We start from the raw sequence: 19,305 nt of genomic DNA, 5'->3' as shown, positions 1-19,305 counted from the left end.
TTTCCTTAAAAATTAGGTATTGGCACTTTCTGATCCTTTGCCCCCAGTGGATCAGCAGATACCTCCTGGTCCACAGCCAAACCCGACAAAACGCAGAAGCAAGCATCGCTGTTCATCTCCACCACCACCCCATGAATTCAGGGCTTATCAATTATATACTCTGTACCGTGGAAAGAATGGAAAAATCATGCAGGTATAAATCTAGAAGCAGAGTATTGCTTTGGGATAGTGAAGGAGTACGAGATTTTCAAGGAAGTTCTCTAACTCATAGGAGTCATTAAATTTGTGCTTTAAGAAGATGGCTTGATCAGGGGAATATGAATGTGCCTTCATGATTGAATTATTTAGCTTTCTGAATTATTTCAGAATTATTGTGCAAGCACAATAGCAATAGCACTTAGACTTATATACTGCTTCACAGGGCTTTACAGCCCTCTCTAAGCGGTTTACAGAGTCAGCATATTGCCTCCAACAATCTGGGTCCTCATTTTATGACATCAGAAGGATGGAAGGCTGAGTCAACCTTGAAGCCCCACAATGCTTCCGTAAGAATTAGAAACTGAGGATACTTATTTTGGAATCTACTTTTTAATTTTGATTGGAGGCAGAACTTTTGAATGATTAAGTAAGTAAGCAACATACGTAGGTCTGTGTAATCCCAGTAAGAATTCCTTTAATACTTTTTGGTTCTAGGTCTTTTTTTTTAAGATTCTTGTTTTTTGAAGGTAAAAGAACAGTTTTGTTGGCCCCCTATAAATAAGGCAATAGCAATAGTAGTTAGACTTACATACCGCTTCATAGGGCTTTCAGCCCTCTCTAAGCGGTTTACAGAGTCAGCATATTGCCCCCACAGTCTGGGTCCTCATTTTACCCACCTTGGAAGGATGGAAGGCTGAGTCAACCTTGAGCCGGTGAGATTTGAACCGCCGAACTGCAGAACTGCAGTCAGCTGAAGTAGCCTGCAGTACTGCACTCTACCCACTGCGCCACCTCGGCATAGGCCAGTACTTACAAATGCATGGATTTCACCTCCTAGGTCTAGAAGATGCCAGCGTTGAGCAACATCAGGGATAGATCACAATGAAGTACATAGATATTGTGTCATATATATCATGTATTTCTAAAACGAATTCATTTTTACACTTTTATATCAAAGGAATTATTTAAATGGTTAGCTGTCCTTTTGCATCTTCAAAACAATACCAGAGGTGAGAGAAAGATGTGAACTCTGTAGAACTATTCATAATCTTGCAGAACTGTGGCCTACGATGTCATCTGATGTTCACCTGAGTCCTTTTAATAAATAAATAGATTCATAAAGATGATGCCATAAAAGTATTTCAGTGTCATGTTTCAGTAGCTTTGCTATAAATAGTTATATGAATCCCCCCACAATAACACATATACTTAAGGGAATAATTCAGTCAGGTGTTCCAATCAATGAGCTGACCATCAAATATGAGTCTGAGGGTTCTTCCCCTACAAAAACTAATGCATGTTGACTACAGAATAACAGAGTTGGAAGGGATCTTGGAGGTCTTCTAGTCCAACCCCCTGCTCAGGCATGAAACCCTACACCATTTCAGACAAATGGTTGTCCAATCTCCTCCTAAAAATTTGCAGTGTTGGAGCATTTACAACTTCTGGAGGAAAGTTGTTTCCACTGATTACGGTATTTTTCGAAGTATAAGATGCACCCTTCCCCCCCTTAAAAAGGGTGTAAATTTGGGTGCGTCTTATACACTGAATGTGTATAAGCCCCACCCACCCACTGGCCCCCACTTTTGGTCTCTGTCTCTGAGCAATTTACCTCCTTGAACCGGAGAAAATGCGGAGGCGGCAATAGGCTATATGGCAATCCCTGCAGCTTGAAACAGCTGATCATCGGGAGGCCGGTGCTGAAACTGAAATTGAAAGTGAAAGTTTATATTTGCTGCAAGGAGGAAAATTGCTGGGAGGCAGAGGCAGATTTTTTCGTCTTCTAATCAGGCTAAATTGAAACAGGCTCTTTGCTGTTTGGTGCAAGGAAGTAAGTCAATAACTATAAATGCCTATAGAACGTTCAAATTATTAGACTTAGTTTTTAAAGACTGCTTTATTATTGTTTTAGACAACTTAACAAAATAAAGAAGCTTTTTAAAATAAATGCTTGATCTGAAGAGGCCCAGTGCTATTGTCTCTTATTTTAAATAGCAGGGAATGATGTATATTTTCAGAAAGCCATATCAATTTTAACAGCATCTGTACAAATATACTCTGAGATGTAATACCACATACAGTGTATATCTTCTTTGCTGTTTGCTGCAAGGAGGAAAATTGCTGGGAGACAGAGGCAGATTTTCCCCCCTTCGTTTTCCTCCCCAAAAGCTAGGTATGTTTTATACTTTGGAGCGTTTTATATTAAAAATAAATAAATACAGTAATTGATTCTGCATCTCATGTCACGGACCTCACAAAAAGGGCTGTCAATATTCACAAAGACACAAAACCATTGCAGACAACGTACAAATGAGGAACATGCAAAACAAATGTAATTTCTTCTAGGAGTGGTTATCCAACAAAAAATTATCCTAAGAAGCATCCAAAACAGAAGAAACATGAAGAAATGGCTCAGTTCCAAAGGGTTCACAAACTTAATCGTACCACTGTTCCATGTTGTTTTTTTATTTCTTGTGTTATTAATGCCATAAATGTAAAATATAAATTTAGAAATCATGTTGGCTGGGAATTATAGGGCAAATTTATTTTTAAACCTATTAGGTATGTTTCCTTTTTCCCATTAATTGGCTTCCAGGAGGCTCTAATCCGGTGCTATCCGGACAATCCTATGGTTGTTTTTGCTATATTAGCAAAGTATGTTTGTTCAGGGAAAGATGCTTATATACATGTGTATGTGGTCATTTCCGGTAGGCACCTATAAATGGATGTCGTTGTGAGCCACTAATACATAAAGTAGAGAACCAGCTGGTAGCTGCTATGGAAGAAATAAAAGCTGAGTTAGTAGCAGTGCAAGATAAGATGAACAGCAAATTAGGACAGATGGAAAATAAAACACAACATCAGGTAAGGAAGAATTAAGGGATGCAATCAGTGGTGGGATTCAATACCGGTTCTGTGGGCGTGGCTTGGTGGGTGGGGTATAGCTTGGTGGGTGTGGCAGGGGAAGGATAATGTAAAATCTCCATTCCCACCTACTCGAGGAGAAGGATACGGCAAAATCCCCATTTTCCCCCAATCAGCTGAGACTCGGGAGGCAGAGAATAGATAGGGATGGGGCCAGTCAGAGGTGGTATTTACTGGTTCTCCGAACTAATTTCCGCTACCGGTTCTCCAGAACTGTCAGAACCTGCTGAATATCACCTTTGGATGCAATGTGTCTCAAAAAGTGTGGTTTATGAGGAAAATAGATGCAGCAGAATTCACTGGTTGATTGCCTATTATCACCGTGTGAAACACATTATATGATATGATAGCAAAGCTGTTTTAGGTACAATGTGGACATTATTTTCTGCTGTCTTCGCTTAGGAAGCACGAGCTGTAGACCAGCCAATGTTTTATCTTCCTATCTTACATCTTAAAGCACAGGTGTCAAATGTGCTGTGTTACGTTGCCGTCATGTGATATTTCACGATGTTTTCCCCTTTACGAACTTGGGGTGGGTGGGGCCTGCGCATGACGCAGCCGGCCGCTGGGCCACCAGTTTGACATCCCTGTCTTAAAGCTGTCATTATTACACAGCACGGGCTTCAGAGGTTGCTGATCCTAGTCTAGGCAACCGATTTCCTGATGTTAAAGCCATAGCCACCAAACCCTGAAGCCCAATACTACCCAACTGATATTGGACATGAAAGCCAAACCAATACAGGTAGCCATTGCTTACCAAGTGCATCATATAACAACCATTGGAAGTTACAACAGTACAGAGCTTCAGAAACCAATACCCACCCTTGTATCCTTTGCAGTATCCCTTGATCACATAATCGGTGTTATGCTGATCTGTTGGGGGTTTCCCCCCTTTCCCTTTTAGAGTGGAGAGATTGTAGAGGAGGAGATTGCAAGAGATTAAGCCAGAGGTCCCCAAACCTGGAACTTTAAGACTTCTGGACTTCAATTCCCAGAATTCTCCAGCCAGCCATTCTGGGAGTTGAAGTCCACAGGTCTTAAAGTTGCCAAGTTTAAAGACCTCTGGAATAAGCAGGCACTCAATGAGGAATGCATCAGGCTCTTTGTAAAGTGCACTCGCAGCTGCCACCCCAGTGCATCACTTTCAATATATATTCTCCATTGTGTGTTGGCTCGTTCTCTTGAAATCCCTTCCTTTATAATGCATGTAAGTACACAAGTACACATACATTATGCTCCCAAAGTCCTTCTGAAGAAACCAAATTTTTCTAGTTCTGGAAGGCCACTGCAATCCAAAGGGCCAGGCAAAAGCGAAGGTGTGAAATTGGTCAGATTGTCTTATCAGTTTTGAGCTGGTGCCCAGGTGAACATTCCAAAGACTGGATAAGGGAGGGACGAAGAAAGGAAAACATAGTTATGATCACATTTTTTCCCTTAGTGAGTGCTTCACTTAGCGAGAAATCTTAGTGACCGAGTTGTCAATCCCAATTGTCGTTGTTAAATGAAGACTACCAGTATAAGACTTGTAAAGCGGTCCAGTTCATACCTATGATAAGCTACGTTTTAAACAAAGTTTATTGAATAAACCAAGCTAGCTGGATTCACACATATGGGCTAAAAAAGAAATTATATTCTGGCTTAGCATGATGTGTAAACCTAGATATATATAAGAATGCATGTCCCTATGTAAGGCATACTATCTGTAGTAGACAGATAATAGATATCCTCAATTATTGAATTGAAATTATTGAAAGAAAACAAATGCATTCTTCTTTTTATTAACATTGTCGGCACATCGGTAGCTAAAATAAATTGGAAATATTTTCTTACTGAAATAACTCCTTTTACTCACATCACTTTATTGAAAGTGCCCTTTTCAGATTTATTGATCTAATTGCTTGACGTATAAGCGGTAGTACATGATTGCAGTGATACCATTTCTGAATGAACCTTTTGGTCCCATCCCAGCTCCGTGTTTTAGACAAATTAATGGCAGAGAGACTGTCAGCAGAAAGGGTGGAGTGTCTTCAGCGTCTTCAGCACACAGAGTTGGAAAGAAATGAAGGGGAGAAACGCCAGGTAGGTTACTTGCATTTGTTGAAATGAACACACAGTAAGGTTGTGCAGCTTTAGGGATAAGGAACTTCAAAAATAATGATAGAAGCTGCCTTTTGTGATAGGAAGCACACTTAGGTACAGCCACTGAGAGGCTTGATATGGCTGCTTAGAAATCTTCTAGGTATCAACATACCATATTTTTCGGAGTATGATGCACCTTTCACCCCCCCCCCCCAAAGAGCATGGAAATGTTGGTGTGTCTTATACACTGAATACAGCCATTTTTGGCCTCCTGAAGCCCCGCCCCGCATCCCATTTTTGCGAAAAACAGGCCATTTTTCGCAAAAATTGAGGTTTTTTTGCCTTCCACCAGAAGCACTCTGCAGGCTTCAGCAGGGCTAGGGGAAGGCAAAAATGCCTGCGTTTCTGCAAAAAATGGGCAAAAAATGGGTGATTTTTCACAAAAACAGAGGCATTTTTGCCTTTCCCCCAGCCCCCAGCAGCACTTTGCAGGCTTCAGTAGGCCTGGGGGAAGCCAAAACCGCTTCCCCCAGCCCCCAAAAACGTTTTTGCAAAAAATGGCCCGTTTTTTTGCAAAAACGGGGGCGTTTTTTGCCTTTCTCCAGCCCAGCCTGCAGAGTGCTCCTGGGGGCCGAGGAGGACAAAAACTTTCTTTTCTTACTTACCTCTTCAAAATCATGGTGCATCTTATACACCGAAAAATACGGTATGTAATACACGGAAGATTATTTCCTGGGAAAACGTTCAAGGGTTTCGAAACAATTTTGTGAGCCTCCAAGTAGCAGCAATAGATTTGTGCTCCAGAAGCAGGGTCCATTTTGCAAATTATTTGTGACATCAATTACGTGAAATGACGAGTGATTTATTAATAGTGCCTATGTGAAATAATGAAAGGAATTCCAAATTTTTAAAAGGAAAAGTTTTTATTCCAAGTATTCAGAGTTAAATTAGATTGCTGATATCAACGTATTGCAACATAATTTTTGATAATTTTTGTCAGTATGTCTTGCCTCCTTGCTGTTGAAAATTTATAGTTATCATCAGGCATTTTATTAAAATGCATTATCTTCTTGATTCTTAGGGATGGAGTACACTTGTCTTCTAAAGGTAGTCCTTGACTTAAAAAAAGTAATGAAACCTGCCTATTATGATCACAAGTCGTCATAGTCATTAAGCGAGTTTCCCACAAGATCACCTTGCTTAATGACCCTAGCCCTGCTCTTCCCAATGCCGTTGTAAGCAGAGCATGGAATGCTTTGGGATGGGAGAAGTCCTAGGAGGCTTAGTGGAGGATCTCAGGCCTCTCAAAAGTCCCCCACCCCAAGCCATCCTATGCTCTGCTTCTTGCCTCTTAGGACCCCTGCAAGTCTTTGGCCTGCTTTTCCACCCAAAAGGTCCCCCATCTTCCTCCCTATGACAATTCACCACGGCCAACTCAACATGGCCAGCTTGCCATGGCCAACTCACTGCAGCACAAGAGTTACACTAATACAGTGTTTCTCAACCTTGGTGACTTTAAGTCCTATGGACTTCAACTCCCAGAATTCCCCAGCCAGCTGTGCTGGCTGGGGGATTCTGAGAGTTGAAGTCCATAGGACTTAAAGTCGTCAAGGTTGAGAAACACTGCACTAATATCAAAGAAATGATGGAATAGAATTATTAAAGAAAGGATGCAAAAGGAGGGACAGAATGAAATGTGAATGGCAAAAATTAAAATAAGTTTTATTTTAAATAATTAAATATAATTGTTATGAGTTGTCTCGCAGTGAGTTGGCCATAGCAAGTTGTCCTGTGCCAAGTTGCCCATCGTGAGTTGGTTGTGTTGTGAGTTGGCTGTGGCAACTTGTCCCATTCCCTCATCTTCTGTAACTCTCCTGAAAGCTCTGGAGAGCCCCTGGGAAAGGACAGCAAACTTATATGCCCCTTTACCTCCCTAAAGGCTACATGCCTCCTTCCTGGGAGCAGACACCATTTTGGCAGCAGGTTGAGGGGTCTGCTCTCCTTCCCCAACCCAGAATTTTGAGGACTTCTCCTTACCACATAACTGATTGCAGAATTCTGTGGACTCTTTTGTAGTCGATGTAACTAAATTGTTATAGGTTGAAATGGTTGATTTTGTTGAATATTTCAGCAAATATTTTTGATTCAAAATTGTATACATTAGTACACAAACATAAGGGTGCCTGAGAATTGAGAGGTATCATTTGATGCACCCTGATAAGATGTGTGGATTCTTTTTACAGCTTTCTCTGGTGGGTGAATTGAAAGCTTGGTGCCTGCTAAAAATTCAGAATCTAGAAATGAAGCTCTCTGGAGATTCTCGATCTTCGAGGCCAAAATCCACTCTGTCCACATCTGTGTCTCTCTCTGAGACTTTGGATACAGAAAACCTTCACACTACAAATGAGTGTAAAACCAGCCAATCGCCACCACAATCAAATGGGTCCCAACATCATTCTGGCATTGTGAGCATCTCAGAAGGAACAGAACGGAGTAGAATGCCAGTCACAGAGCAGAGCTTTGGAAAACAGTATTTTGTGATTCAGCAAGACAGCACATCAGGTATTTTTGTTTTCCTATTTCAGCAATGTTCAGTTGGATATCTATGCTAAGCTGCTGCACTGAAATCTGTGGTGTCAATCTAAATTTCAGTCTCTATTTATTTTTATTTTTTTTGATACTAGGCAGCTTGCTTCTTTTCACCCTGTATGATTAAAGCCTTCTTCACCACCATAAAAGACAAACTGTGCTACTGTTAAGAGCAGGAGTTCACAATAATTTCATGCCTTGGCCATTATTCTGCAATTCTAATGCTGCAGGTGTTAATTTCTTTAAAAAATTATAAGCTGCTCAATGTCATTGGGTGTCAAGCAGGCTATAAATTGCATGCATAAATATTCAAGCAAGCAAGCAATTAAACATGTCACCAGTCTCCTAAGATCTCATTTGTCATGTTGGAAGAAATAACCATTTGGTTCAGTTCCAAGCTGGGAGGCAGACACTGGAAACATGGGGGCTGATTAGAAAGATGGTTTAATGATGAAGCAGAACCACCAAGCACATTGTTCTCTGGCGCAGCTGAACACATGGAGTTGAGGTTTTTTTTGGGGGGGGGGGAGTTATACCTTTTCTTGGGCTTTGAACTCGAACTTCCTGTTCCTGTGTATTCTATTGGCTGTTGTCAGATTCCTATGGGGTCATGTTTGTCTGAGCTCCCAGGTTTGGTTGAAGTTTTGCTGAGTGATGCAATGTCCCTTAGGAGATTGTGCAATGCAGTGAGATCTGTGTCTTCTGCTAAATGGTCCTATTATATCCTGAAGGGCCATATCTTAATCCCATCACCCTGGAAATGAAGTTATTTTGTCTTGTAGATAGGCTGGTCCAGTCCTTTTGGGGCTATTAAGAAAGGTGGGAGCTGCTTTCCGAGAGCATGTTTCTCCTTTAGGGAAATATAATTTTCTGCCTTTTTAATATTTCTCAAAATACTTCATTCTTCTAGGAAGAGATTTCAAACATTATTCCAATTACCTTTAATAAGACATAGGGACTTAGAATAACCTTGGGCCAAAACTGTGTTAAGGAAGTTCCATCTTATCCATTGCCATCCTACATTGGGGCTATGATTCCCATTCTCCTGCTTGGCCTGGACTTTTCTGAAGCTTCCTCAACACCAAGCCCTTGTAATTATTTGTTATCTTTCCATTTACAGGAACAGAGCAACAGTTAGTGGGTGGCGCTGTCCTTCCTCCTTCTGCAGCATCTCCCCAAGTGGTTAGGCCAAAGGATAAAGCAAGTTTCAACAGATTGCAGCAAGAACTGCCAGCTGTGGAGCACTCAGTTTCCAGACTGAGGCATGCGAAAGTACAAACTGTTTTGCAGGCCTCCCCTGAATGTACCAAGGCAGAATCACAGAGCGGCTGCTTGATCGACAAAGGGACTCAAACCAAGAAACCAAGTAAAAGCGGTCAGCCGAAGCACAGGACCCACCAACCCGGGGAAGCTCCATCTGGGCAGCCCCCACCTTCTGCCTCTGAAGGAAAAGAGGGCAGTCCTCCGCTGGCGGGCACATCTCAAGCTTTGGAAATTACCCAGTACTTCTTTGAGGCTGTGTCAAGTCAGATGGAGAAGTGGTACGAGAGAAAGATAGAAGAAGCTCGATGCCAAGCTGACCAGAAAGCTCAGGAAGATAAAACGGCCCTTAAAGAACACATTAAAAGTTTAGAAGAGGAACTGCAGAAGCTAAGGACTAAAGCGCAGAAGGAAAACTAGCCCTTGCATAGCTCAAAAAAAGGACGCAAACTCAACTGAAAAAAAAATTAGGGCAGGGGACACTTAAGAACTATTTCACTCATATTGAACTTATGCCTTTAAAGATGAGGAAGTATCCATGAAATTATTCGAGGAAACCAGTTTTCCTAAGCCAACACTTTGTTGAGGGACAAAATGTTGTTTTAGCTCTAAATAGTGCTAGTTGTGATACTAATTCTGGGTAGAATGTGTTTGTTACCTACCAGTCAGGGGTGGGTTTCAACCAGTTCGCGGCGGTCCCTGCAAACCGGTTGGTCAGCGAACCCGAAGGAGCAGCTGGAGCATCGCACAGACGCTAGTACGCATGCGTGCGCCGCGCGTGTGCACGAGGACGCCGCCGGTTGGAATGGGGCGAGAAACCCATCCCTGCTACCAGTGCCCCTCAGATGCACTGCTGGGAAGGAGTGATTGAATGTCTATTCTTGTTTTTCAGTCCCTTTGCCATTTGTGAATTCTTTAAAGTTTTATTATTTTATAATAAACTGTTTTATTACATATTAAACATTTTTTTTAAGTTCGAGCATTTTATAGTATTATGTTATTTGTATTTAGTGTGAATTAATATCTAAACCAAGGGTAGTCAACCTTTTTATATCTACCGCCCACTTTTGTATCTCTGTTAGTAGTAAAATTTTCTAACCGCCCACCGGTTCCACAGTAATGGAGGAAGTAATTTTACTTTATAAATTTTATAAAGTAGGGAAGTAATTTTACTTTATAAAATTTATAAAGCAGAGTTACAGCAAACCCCTACCGCCCACCATGAAAGCTAGAATGCCCACTAGTGGGCGGTAGGGACCAGGTTGACTACCACTGATCTAAACACTGGGGGGGGGGGCACTGCTTATCTGAACACTGGGCATGTGTTCAATGGAAACAGTACAAGAGTAGTACAAGACATAACCCTGTAAAGAAGATTGGATTGAGAGCAATTGGTTTAAAACCATTCACTGAGCTTCCATGGCTGATGGTGGACTAGAACCTAGGTCTCCTCACTTCTTACCCAATATCTTAACCATAATTTCAGTTGAATTTTTGAAAACTGCAAACAGTGGCCAACATCAGAAAGACTACTATTTTCTTCTATATTGTACAGGACTTTGTGAATAGCAAGTACTCTCAGCCCTAACAACTTTATGTGTGGGAATTTGCTAGTTTCTGGAGGGGATCATGATGACCAGACTGTTCAGTTGCAGCGTTGACTAGGGAGACTTGCTGAAACCACCTGGAAGGTGGAGCAAGGGAATGAAAATAGGCTTTGCACTCTTCTCATGCTGTGAGGGACGTGGTGGCTTAGTGGCTAAGATGCTGAGATTGTCGATCAGGTCGGCGGTTCGAAACTCTAGCACCGCATAACGGAGTGAGCTCCCATTACTTGTCCCAGCTTCTGCCAACCTAGCAGTTCGAAAGCATGTAAAAATGCAAGTAGAAAAATAGGAACCACCTTTGATGGGAAGGTAAAAGAATCTTGCCATACTGTAAAAAAAATATCATACATACTGCTCAATAGCAAGCATACTGGTTCAGACTAAACATCTGCAGCTAGACAGTACACTAGAGGTATTATTAAGGATTTGGAGAATAGAGTAAGATTTAAAAAAAGAATAACAAAACTGAATCTCTTTATTTTTCTCTTTACAAATAAACTTGCCTAAACAAATTCTAACAGAAGAGCCAGAGATATATAACAACAACATTGGATCCACTCCGTACTTGTTCACCCAAGTACATGAACTATAGGCATATTTCTAAAGAGATAAAATTGACTGGCTAACTATTTTGCTAAAACCTATGGTTTCTAAGAAGAAAAATACACCGAAGCCAGAAAGTACCAGAAGTCCATAGAACACCCTTCAAATCTGAACTGAAGCCACTCTGAGTACCTTTATTACCTTGGAGGTTAAATTCAATGATTCAGTTCAAAGGCATATTTCTATTTCATTAAATCATCTCTTCAAAGCTTTGTGCAGTACTGCTAAACATTCAGTTCTTTACTTTGTGGAACTCTCTAGGTAAACATAATACATGTAAAGATAAATAGTTCCAATGAGTGATGGTATTCTTGTATTTACAAGTGTAATTCATAAATCTAAGATATCAAATTCGCTTTCTCTACTTCTGCACTTTTCACATGAATTGTCCAGATGTTGCTGTTATTGCTTGTCTTTTTATTCATTGCACCTTCAGGCATTATGGCATTTATACCATGACAGAATATTCAACAGGTCTTCCATTAAACTTTTGAGAAGTTTACACAGGGCATCTTCGGATTATCAGCAGGGCTCCTCCCACTTAATGTCTTTGCAGTTAGTTGCAAGAAAAAATTTCTTTGACTTGTAAGCAGAATTAAGTCTAGGATTTTGCCAATTTTAATGTTCTCTCAAGCTCCTGAAGCTGTAGGTTGCCGTGAGTGATCATCATCTTAATTGTCTCCTATAAAACAAAAGTGTTATATTTGGTAGGCAAAGTAATTTTAAAAAGTATATTTGTCAAATTTATATGAGCAGCCATCTCACAAGAAGTGACAGCATAAAAAAGTATAAAAACTATCATGAAAATATGGTTTTTCTTCTTCATCTGCACAACTACTCAAATTAGGAAGCAGTATTCGGCAAGGCAATTGGTTTTAAATTATTCTCCTTTCTGTATCCATAGACAGAATCCTAAACAGAATTTACTTTGTTCACTTCTCTAACTTGAAATTAATTCCCGGACTCAGAATTCTTAAATTCAAAATATATGCCATTTCATCAGGCTCCAGTTACTGGCTCTTGGAAACCCAGAAAAAGAATGTAAATATGAAATCACTTTTTCTTTACCATAACTACTTTGGAAGTTATTTTTTAAAGGGGAATTGATATTCCAATACACGTTTGACTGACAGGCAAGCAATTGCATAGCACCCATAATGAATTTTCCAATCCCCGTCTAATGCTCTAAGCAAAGCTGTATGGGAGCCTCTCAGAAGGCAGCAGGCAGAGGTTCAGGCCCAGCTGTAATCTTCAAGTCCATTTTGGGAGATTTTGAGAATTCTCTTGCCTCATCTGTAGCCTCTTTATTCCTTTTGAAATCTTCCCTCGCCCAGTCTCTCATGTAGCAACGATCTGCTTCATTGGGGATCTGACGAATGGTCTTGAGGATTTTTCTGTATAACTGAAGAACTTGCTGTCTCCTCAGGAACTGCAGAACATCAAAGGAAACAAAGAATGGACCTCTCACGTTTTGTCATAAGTCAAAGGTTTTGCCATTTGCTTTCGGCAAAAAAACCTGGAACCCAACAATTCACTTACAATAAGATGTACAAATTCAGATGCAGCATAAAAGTGGCCTTGAGGATCATGGATTTGAAAGGATATTATTATCATGAACCTGCCTGCTTTTTTCAATTATTGAATTTACATATAACTACCTTCCCTCTTTAAATTTAAATTTATTAAGTTAAACTTGAATACTCCACATATTTTACTTTTATCTTATCTCCTATCTTAATGTTATCTCAATTTATTTGTAAGTTCTGTGCCTCTGAATGAATGGGTCAAGGTTGTCTGGAGATCCACAGGAGAGGCACTTCATGGAATATTTATTTAACTCAGAGCTGTCAATCTTCACAAGTTTAATTAGAGGGAACTTTGAGCATACAAATTACTACCATTTTTTACATTTTTGACTGTATTCTGTGGGTCCAGTGTGCAGGCTCAATTCAGTCCAAGCCAAAATAACCATAGAGAGTAATGCCCAGTGGTCACAAAGGAAGCTGAAACTGGAACACCATCTGTCGGCTGTGACCAGGGGGGGGCTTTGCCCAAGTTCGTCTGGTGCACCAATTGCAGCCCTATTCGGACCGGGAGGCACTTTTAACGGTCACTCACGCCCTTGTCACCTCAAGGCTGGATTATTGCAACGCGCGCTACATGGGGCTACCCTTGAAAAGCGTTCGGAGACCAGTTAGTTCAGAATGCCGTTATGTGTTTTTTTTTCTTATATTTTTTGTAAGCCACCCGGAGACCTTCGGGATTGGGCGGCATATAAATATACTAAATAAATAAATAAATAAATAAATAAATAAATAAATAAGGTGCATGCTTGTACCAGCCTAAAGTGCCCAATAGGAGCTGAGAAGACCCACAGCGACACATCATTATGTCAATGTGATCTGTCTCCACCATGTAGTCATGAAAATAAAGCCCTTTGTCCCCAACCCTCTCAAAAACTTCACAACCTCTCAAAATGAAAGAACATGATCTTCATCAACTTCTGTATGGTTCTCCCCTAAATCATAGAGAAAATTTTTGAGATATCCATTAATTGCCAATTGTTGCATCCAAAATTGCAACTGTTCCTAAAAGACCACAGACGTCCCAAATTTGGGTTCATATAAATCCTACAGAAATATGAAACACTAACAAGATACATAATATATATTATTATATTGCTATAACTTAGTCCTAGGGCTGGGTGCGCTTGTGTGTTCGTGTACATACTCTTGACGTATGTAAGTTATCCTCATGTGGCTAAACATACCCGACCAGATTTTGTCTTCCAAAAATATGTTTTAATCTTGGTTTTTGCAGAATTCTTTCAAAAATTCTCCTTGGAAGCTTTCTCTACATGCAGTATGCAGATGCGCCCCAGGAATCCAGTTACTGAAGCAGCAATAGGCTCTTTTGTTAGGAAAAAAGCAAACCCTAGGTTACAACATACACATAATCCTCAATTTACAACAGTTCAGTTAGTGACCGTTCAAAGTTACAACAGTGCTGAAAAAAGAACTGACCACCACTTTTCACATTTACAACCGTTGCATCATCCCCACTGTCACATGATTTACATTCGGATCCTTGACAACTGGTTCCTATTTATGACGGTTGCAAATGTCCCGGGGTCACGCAATCTCCCTTCTGACAAGCAAAGTCAATGGGGAAGCCCGATTTGCTTAACAACCCCGTTACTAACTTCACAACTGCAGTGATCCACTTAACAAATGTGGCAAGAAAAGGTTGTAAAATGGGACAAAACCCATGTAACAAATTTCTTCCTTAGCATCATAAATTCTGGACTCATTGGGGGTCGTAAGCAGAGGACTGCCTGTACGTACATTCCAACTGAAGCAGTCCCCCCCCCCATTCTGTAAATAGAAGAAAGAATTTTCAAAAAGGAAGACGCCGAAGACGAAGAAGAACCGGGACTAAACATGATTGGGGGAGTCAGCAGATGACTTGCCTGCAATTTCAGGGGTGCGTAATAATTCCTATCACCCATGTTCTCCCACTTATGACTGCAGGACTGTAACTTTGCTGCTTGTATCCTTACAATTTATATTGAATTGTTTCCTAGGATGGTTTGATTGCTAGTTGTACCCTATGACTATCATTAAGTGTTGCACCTTATGATTCTTGAGGAATGTATCTTGTCTTTCTATGTACCCTGAAAGCATCTGCACCAAAGACAAATTCTTTGTGCGTCCAATCACACTTGGCCAATAAATTATTCCAATAATTCCATTAATTCTATTTCTATTTCTATTGGCCCGAATGAAGTCTCCGGGCGGAACTAGGGCTCTTGCCAGGAGGCTTCCGCAGCGCTGCTAGGCTTCCTTCCGACTGGCGGCTTCCAGGCCCGGAGTCTCTTTCTCAAAGACTCTCCCATTGCAGCGGAGCTCTTTGTACGGACAGGCTCGCCCGGCCTCCTGCCGGCGCCGTCTACGAGGCGCCCAAACACAGCTGCCGCTTCGGGAGCGAGGCGGCCGCAAACACTGAGAGGAGGCCGAGCTGCTTCCTCCCCAGGCTGCGGTCTCTTCCCTACCTGCTTGAGGCTTAAGGCCGTCGGGGGTAGCCGGGTGGCCGCCATGGCTCACGCTCGCTCGCTCCCTTCGGCCCCTTTTATGGTCTGGGGCGGGGACTCTTGAGCGCCAGAGGCGGAGGACGAACCGTTCCCGCTCGGCCCCGGCAGCCGCTCTACGGGCGGGAAGAAAGAGGGAGGCAGCAGACGGGGAAACTTCGGAGTAACTCCTCCTTTAGCAAGCGTGAGTAGCGGCTTCCCAGGTGGAAGGTGAAAAGAAAAACACGTGTTTAAGGAAACGTGTCATCCGAGCACGTCGGGAGCTGCGTGCCGCGCTTTCTTCCTCAAGTAGGTTGAGCGCTTCAGTTAGGAACCAAAGGGAAGTGTAAAGACTCCCACTCAATATTTATAGAAGAGCAATTGACAAACAGAACTAAAAAAAGAAGAATATAAATAAGAATATAACCAGAAGTGCAGTTTGGTGATATTACTCAAGTCTTTATCAATATTCCAATTAGATTTTGTGGTTAGAATCAGCCGATTGGCAATCGAGAGCTGCAGAGCCGATTCTTCTTTCAGAGCGGTGTGGTCGTTCTTTTAATAATCTCCTACACGAAAAATGTTCAACAAACCTAAGCCGCAAAGGTGTTTTGTTTTTTTTCAAACCAAGAATCCTTTTATGAAAAGTTGTTGAAAATGTCACATAGTTATTCTTTTTCTTTGCCATTCTTATACTTTTGTTATTCCATTTAAAAGGTTATAATATACAGTTTGAGTTGTTTTGTTTACCATCCCTAGTGCCTGTTGTAGCACCACCTTATTTTCTTTCTTTTCTCCCTCCCTTCCTTCTCTACTTCCTTCCTTCCTCCTCTCCTTCCCCTTCTTTCTTCCTTTACCTCTCCCCTACTCCTACCCTCTCTCTTCCTCTTCCTGCCCTCTCTCCTTCTCTTTCTCTCCCTTCCACCCTCCTCTCCTTACCTCTTTCTTCTTCCCTTACCTCTCCTGTACTCTTCCTCTTCCTTTCCTACTATCTCTCTTTCTCTCCCTCTTCTCCTTTTCCTTCCTTCTTCCCTCCCTTCTCTCCTTCCTTCCTCCTCTCCTCTCCTTCCTTCTTCCCTCCCTTTCTTTTTCTATTGTTATAGGAGTCTCTTTCAAATCTCAGTTTATGTTTTCTTGGGGATGGTATTTCCACAAACCTATGTTTCTATGTTTGCGTACACACACAGAAACAAACACACATGTATGTAAAATATATATAAAATGCCTAAGGTTGTCCGTTGCTTCCCAAACCTGCTCCCACAATGTAGGTTTTGTATCATTTCCTTTTTTCTCTTTCGTTCTACACTCTATATACCAGTAAGAATATAAAACACAATGTAGGTAAAACAATATTTTGTTATAAATAGCTAGGTATAAATAAATATAGAACTCTACATAAAAATGGATAACGAATAAGGAGACCACGGGTGCAAAATAGAAATGTATAGAAGGGAAAACACTAACTGTAAAGAAACCGATATGGAACTGCTGTATGATATATGATGGAACTTCTTGTTCCTATGTTGTTTTGACTTGTGTTTGTTTTTGTTGATGTGTTTAAAATAAAAATTTGATGTGTTAAAAAAAGTTGTTAAAAATGATAGTATTTGCTATGTAATCTTTTGAATAATTAACCTGAACGTTCTCTTAATCCAGGAAAAGTTGCTTTTAATAGCAGGAGGAATTTTGGAGGTCTTAAGAGTCCAAGCCTCTGCTCAAGCAGAAAATCTAATACCCATTTCAGACAAATGTTTTTATTTATTTATTTATTTCATCAAGCATGAATTAGATAACAGATATAAGTATGAACATGATTATGAATACAAGAAATGAACATAAATAGAAGGGAATATTAGGATAGGGATGTTAGGCACGCTGGTGCGCTTATGTATGTCCCTTAAAGACCTCAGGAATGGGGTGGGCTCGACAGTAGAATTTTTTTTAGAATTTTTTAGAATTTAGAATTTTATTAGAATTTGTAGGCCGCCCTTTTCCCTGAGGGGACTCAGGGCGGCTCACACAAAAACTGGGAAAGGGGAATACAGACAGTAGGACAAAACATGTAATAAAATAGCAAACAACAAACACTCATCATTCGGGCGGGTAACTATCCTATCCCCAGGCCTGACGGGCGAGCCAGTTCTTCAAGGCTATGCGGAAGGCCTGGACGGTGGAGAGGGTACGAATCTCCACGGGGAGCTCGTTCCAAAGGGTCGGGGCTACTGCTGAGAAGGCCCTCCTCCTTGTAGTTGCCAGCCGACACTGGCTGGCCGATGGAATACGGAGGAGGCCTAATCTATGAGATCTTATCGGTCGTAGGGATGTAATTGGCAGAAGGCGGTCTCTCAAGTATCCAGATCCACTGCCATGTAGGGCTTTATGGGTGATTAATAGCACCTTGAAGCGCATCCGGAGATCAACAGGTAGCCAGCGCAGCTCGCGGAGGATAGGTGTTATGCGGGTGAATCGGGGTGCACCCGCAATCACTCGCGCGGCTGCATTCTGCACTAGCTGAAGTCGCCGGATGCTCCTCAAGGGCAGCCCCATGTAGAGCACATTGCAGTATTCCAGCCTAGAGGTCACAAGGGCCCGAGTGACTGTTGTGAGAGCCTCCCGATTCAGGTAGGGTCGCAACTGGCGCACCAGGCGAACCTGGGCGAATGCCCCCCTGGTCACAGCCGTTAAGTGGTGGTCAAATGACAGCTGTGGATCCAGGAGGACTCCCAAGTTGCGAACCCTCTAAGGTTAAAGTTGACCCTCTAAGGTTAAAGTTTTGGGGGTTTGGGGGGAAAAAACCAGTGTCAGGTAGTGCATTCCAGGCATTGATAAACTATTATTATTGACAAAAAGAGTTTGGTTGTCCAATCTCTTCTTAAAAGCCTCCAGTGTTGGACCATGTAAACTTCTATAGGCAACTGATTGTTCTGTCAGGAAATTTCTTAGTTCTAGGTTGCTTCTCTCCTTGATTAGTTTCCATCCATTGTTTTTTGTCCTGCCTTCAGGTGCTTTGGATAATAGGCTCAACTCCCCACCCTCGTTTGTGGCGATATTGCTATCACGTCACCCCATGAGCCTTCTTTTCATTAAACTAGACATACCCAATTCCTGCAACTGTTCTGCCTTCGGTCCTCTAATCAAGTTTGTATGCTTTAATTAGTTTAACTTTAAGGTAATCTATTATAATAAATAGGGATGCGGTGGCTCAGTGGCTAAGACACTAAGGTGGTCGATCAGAAAGATCGGCAGTTTGGCGGTTCAAATCCCTAGCGCTGCATAACAGAGTGAGCTCCCATTACTTGTCCCAGCTTCTGCCAACCTAGCAGTTTGAAAGCATTTAAAAATGCAAGTAGAAAAATAGGGACCACCTTTGGTGGGAAGGTAACAGTGTTCTGTGCGCCTTCAGCATTTAGTCCCGCCAGCCACATAGCTACGGAGATATCTTCAGACAGCGCTGGCTCTTCGGCTTTGAAACGGAGATGAGCACCGCCCCCTAGAGTCAGGAACGACTAGCACATATGTGCGAAGGAAACCTTTACCTTTTATTATAATAAATAAAATGTGTTGTGTATATATTAGACAACAGAGAATGTTTGTGGAGGGTTGGCTGCAATTGCCTTGTGGCTGAGATCCAAGAGTTGGCACATTATACAAGTTTATCGATTTGATTTTGTATAAGGAAATGGATTCCATGGGCTTTTCGTATTGCTAAGTCTAGGGGCTTTAATGCTGAAGAGATAAACTGAAGACCTGATATTACTTGACATTTATGAGTTATATATAGATTATACCTGACTGATTTCATTAAAATATAATTTTATATTTAATTAAAAAAATATTTATCACAACCATATATGGTTCTGCTCGTAAGTTTACATATTCCTTGCAGAATTTGTAAGAAGTGGAGCATTTTGTAAGTAAAGTACACAAGTGATCATACAAAAGACTTTAAATTTATGTGATTCAAATTAAACTTCTAGG

The 19,305-nt window shown here is 41.4% G+C and overlaps 2 protein-coding genes across 10 annotated transcripts in view; one reads left to right on the top strand and one right to left on the bottom strand.

Moving 5' to 3' along the window:
* The window catches only part of ANKRD6 (ankyrin repeat domain 6), a 94,495-nt gene extending 84,784 nt beyond the window's left edge, over positions 1-9,711 (top strand). For 8 of the 9 annotated variants that reach the window (XM_087718756.1, XM_087718754.1, XM_087718749.1 and 5 more), the window contains 5 exons: positions 17-193; positions 2,911-3,063; positions 5,092-5,202; positions 7,446-7,764; positions 8,912-9,711. In XM_087718756.1, coding sequence (XP_087574882.1) covers positions 17-193; positions 2,911-3,063; positions 5,092-5,202; positions 7,446-7,764; positions 8,912-9,471 — 1,320 coding nt within the window. In that variant the 3' untranslated portion in view covers positions 9,472-9,711. The remainder of the gene's footprint in view (positions 1-16; positions 194-2,910; positions 3,064-5,091; positions 5,203-7,445; positions 7,765-8,911) is intronic. The other variant, XM_087718755.1, reaches the window with a different exon arrangement.
* A 1,404-nt stretch (positions 9,712-11,115) lies between these two features.
* On the bottom strand, positions 11,116-15,882 carry LYRM2 (LYR motif containing 2). The gene is made up of 3 exons (XM_014057002.2): positions 15,313-15,882; positions 12,550-12,690; positions 11,116-11,943 (listed from the first exon to the last, which is right to left on the bottom strand). The coding sequence occupies exons 1-3, from the start codon at positions 15,355-15,357 to the stop codon at positions 11,863-11,865; spliced, it is 267 nt and encodes an 88-aa protein (XP_013912477.1). The 5' UTR covers positions 15,358-15,882; the 3' UTR covers positions 11,116-11,862.
* Between the last annotated feature and the right edge of the window lie 3,423 nt (positions 15,883-19,305).

Source organism: Thamnophis sirtalis, unplaced genomic scaffold, assembly GCF_051295495.1.
Source record: "Thamnophis sirtalis isolate CommonGarterSnake01/CBP01778 unplaced genomic scaffold, rThaSir2_p1.2 scaffold_6, whole genome shotgun sequence".
NCBI lineage: Eukaryota > Metazoa > Chordata > Lepidosauria > Squamata > Natricidae > Thamnophis > Thamnophis sirtalis.
This window is presented reverse-complemented; position numbering and strand designations above follow the sequence as displayed.

What these genes read in the sequence shown, in the direction of transcription:
- LYRM2 (XM_014057002.2), bottom strand. Translation starts at nt 15,357, where the DNA reads ATGGCGGCCACCCGGCTACCCCCGACGGCCTTAAGCCTCAAGCAG. An exon ending in CGGCCTTAAGCCTCAAGCAG is followed by an intron (nt 12,691 to 15,312) that starts GTAGGGAAGAGA and finishes GATGTTCTGCAG; the next exon opens with TTCCTGAGGAGACAGCAAGT. An exon ending in ATAAAGAGGCTACAGATGAG is followed by an intron (nt 11,944 to 12,549) that starts GCAAGAGAATTC and finishes TTTGTTTTATAG; the next exon opens with GAGACAATTAAGATGATGAT.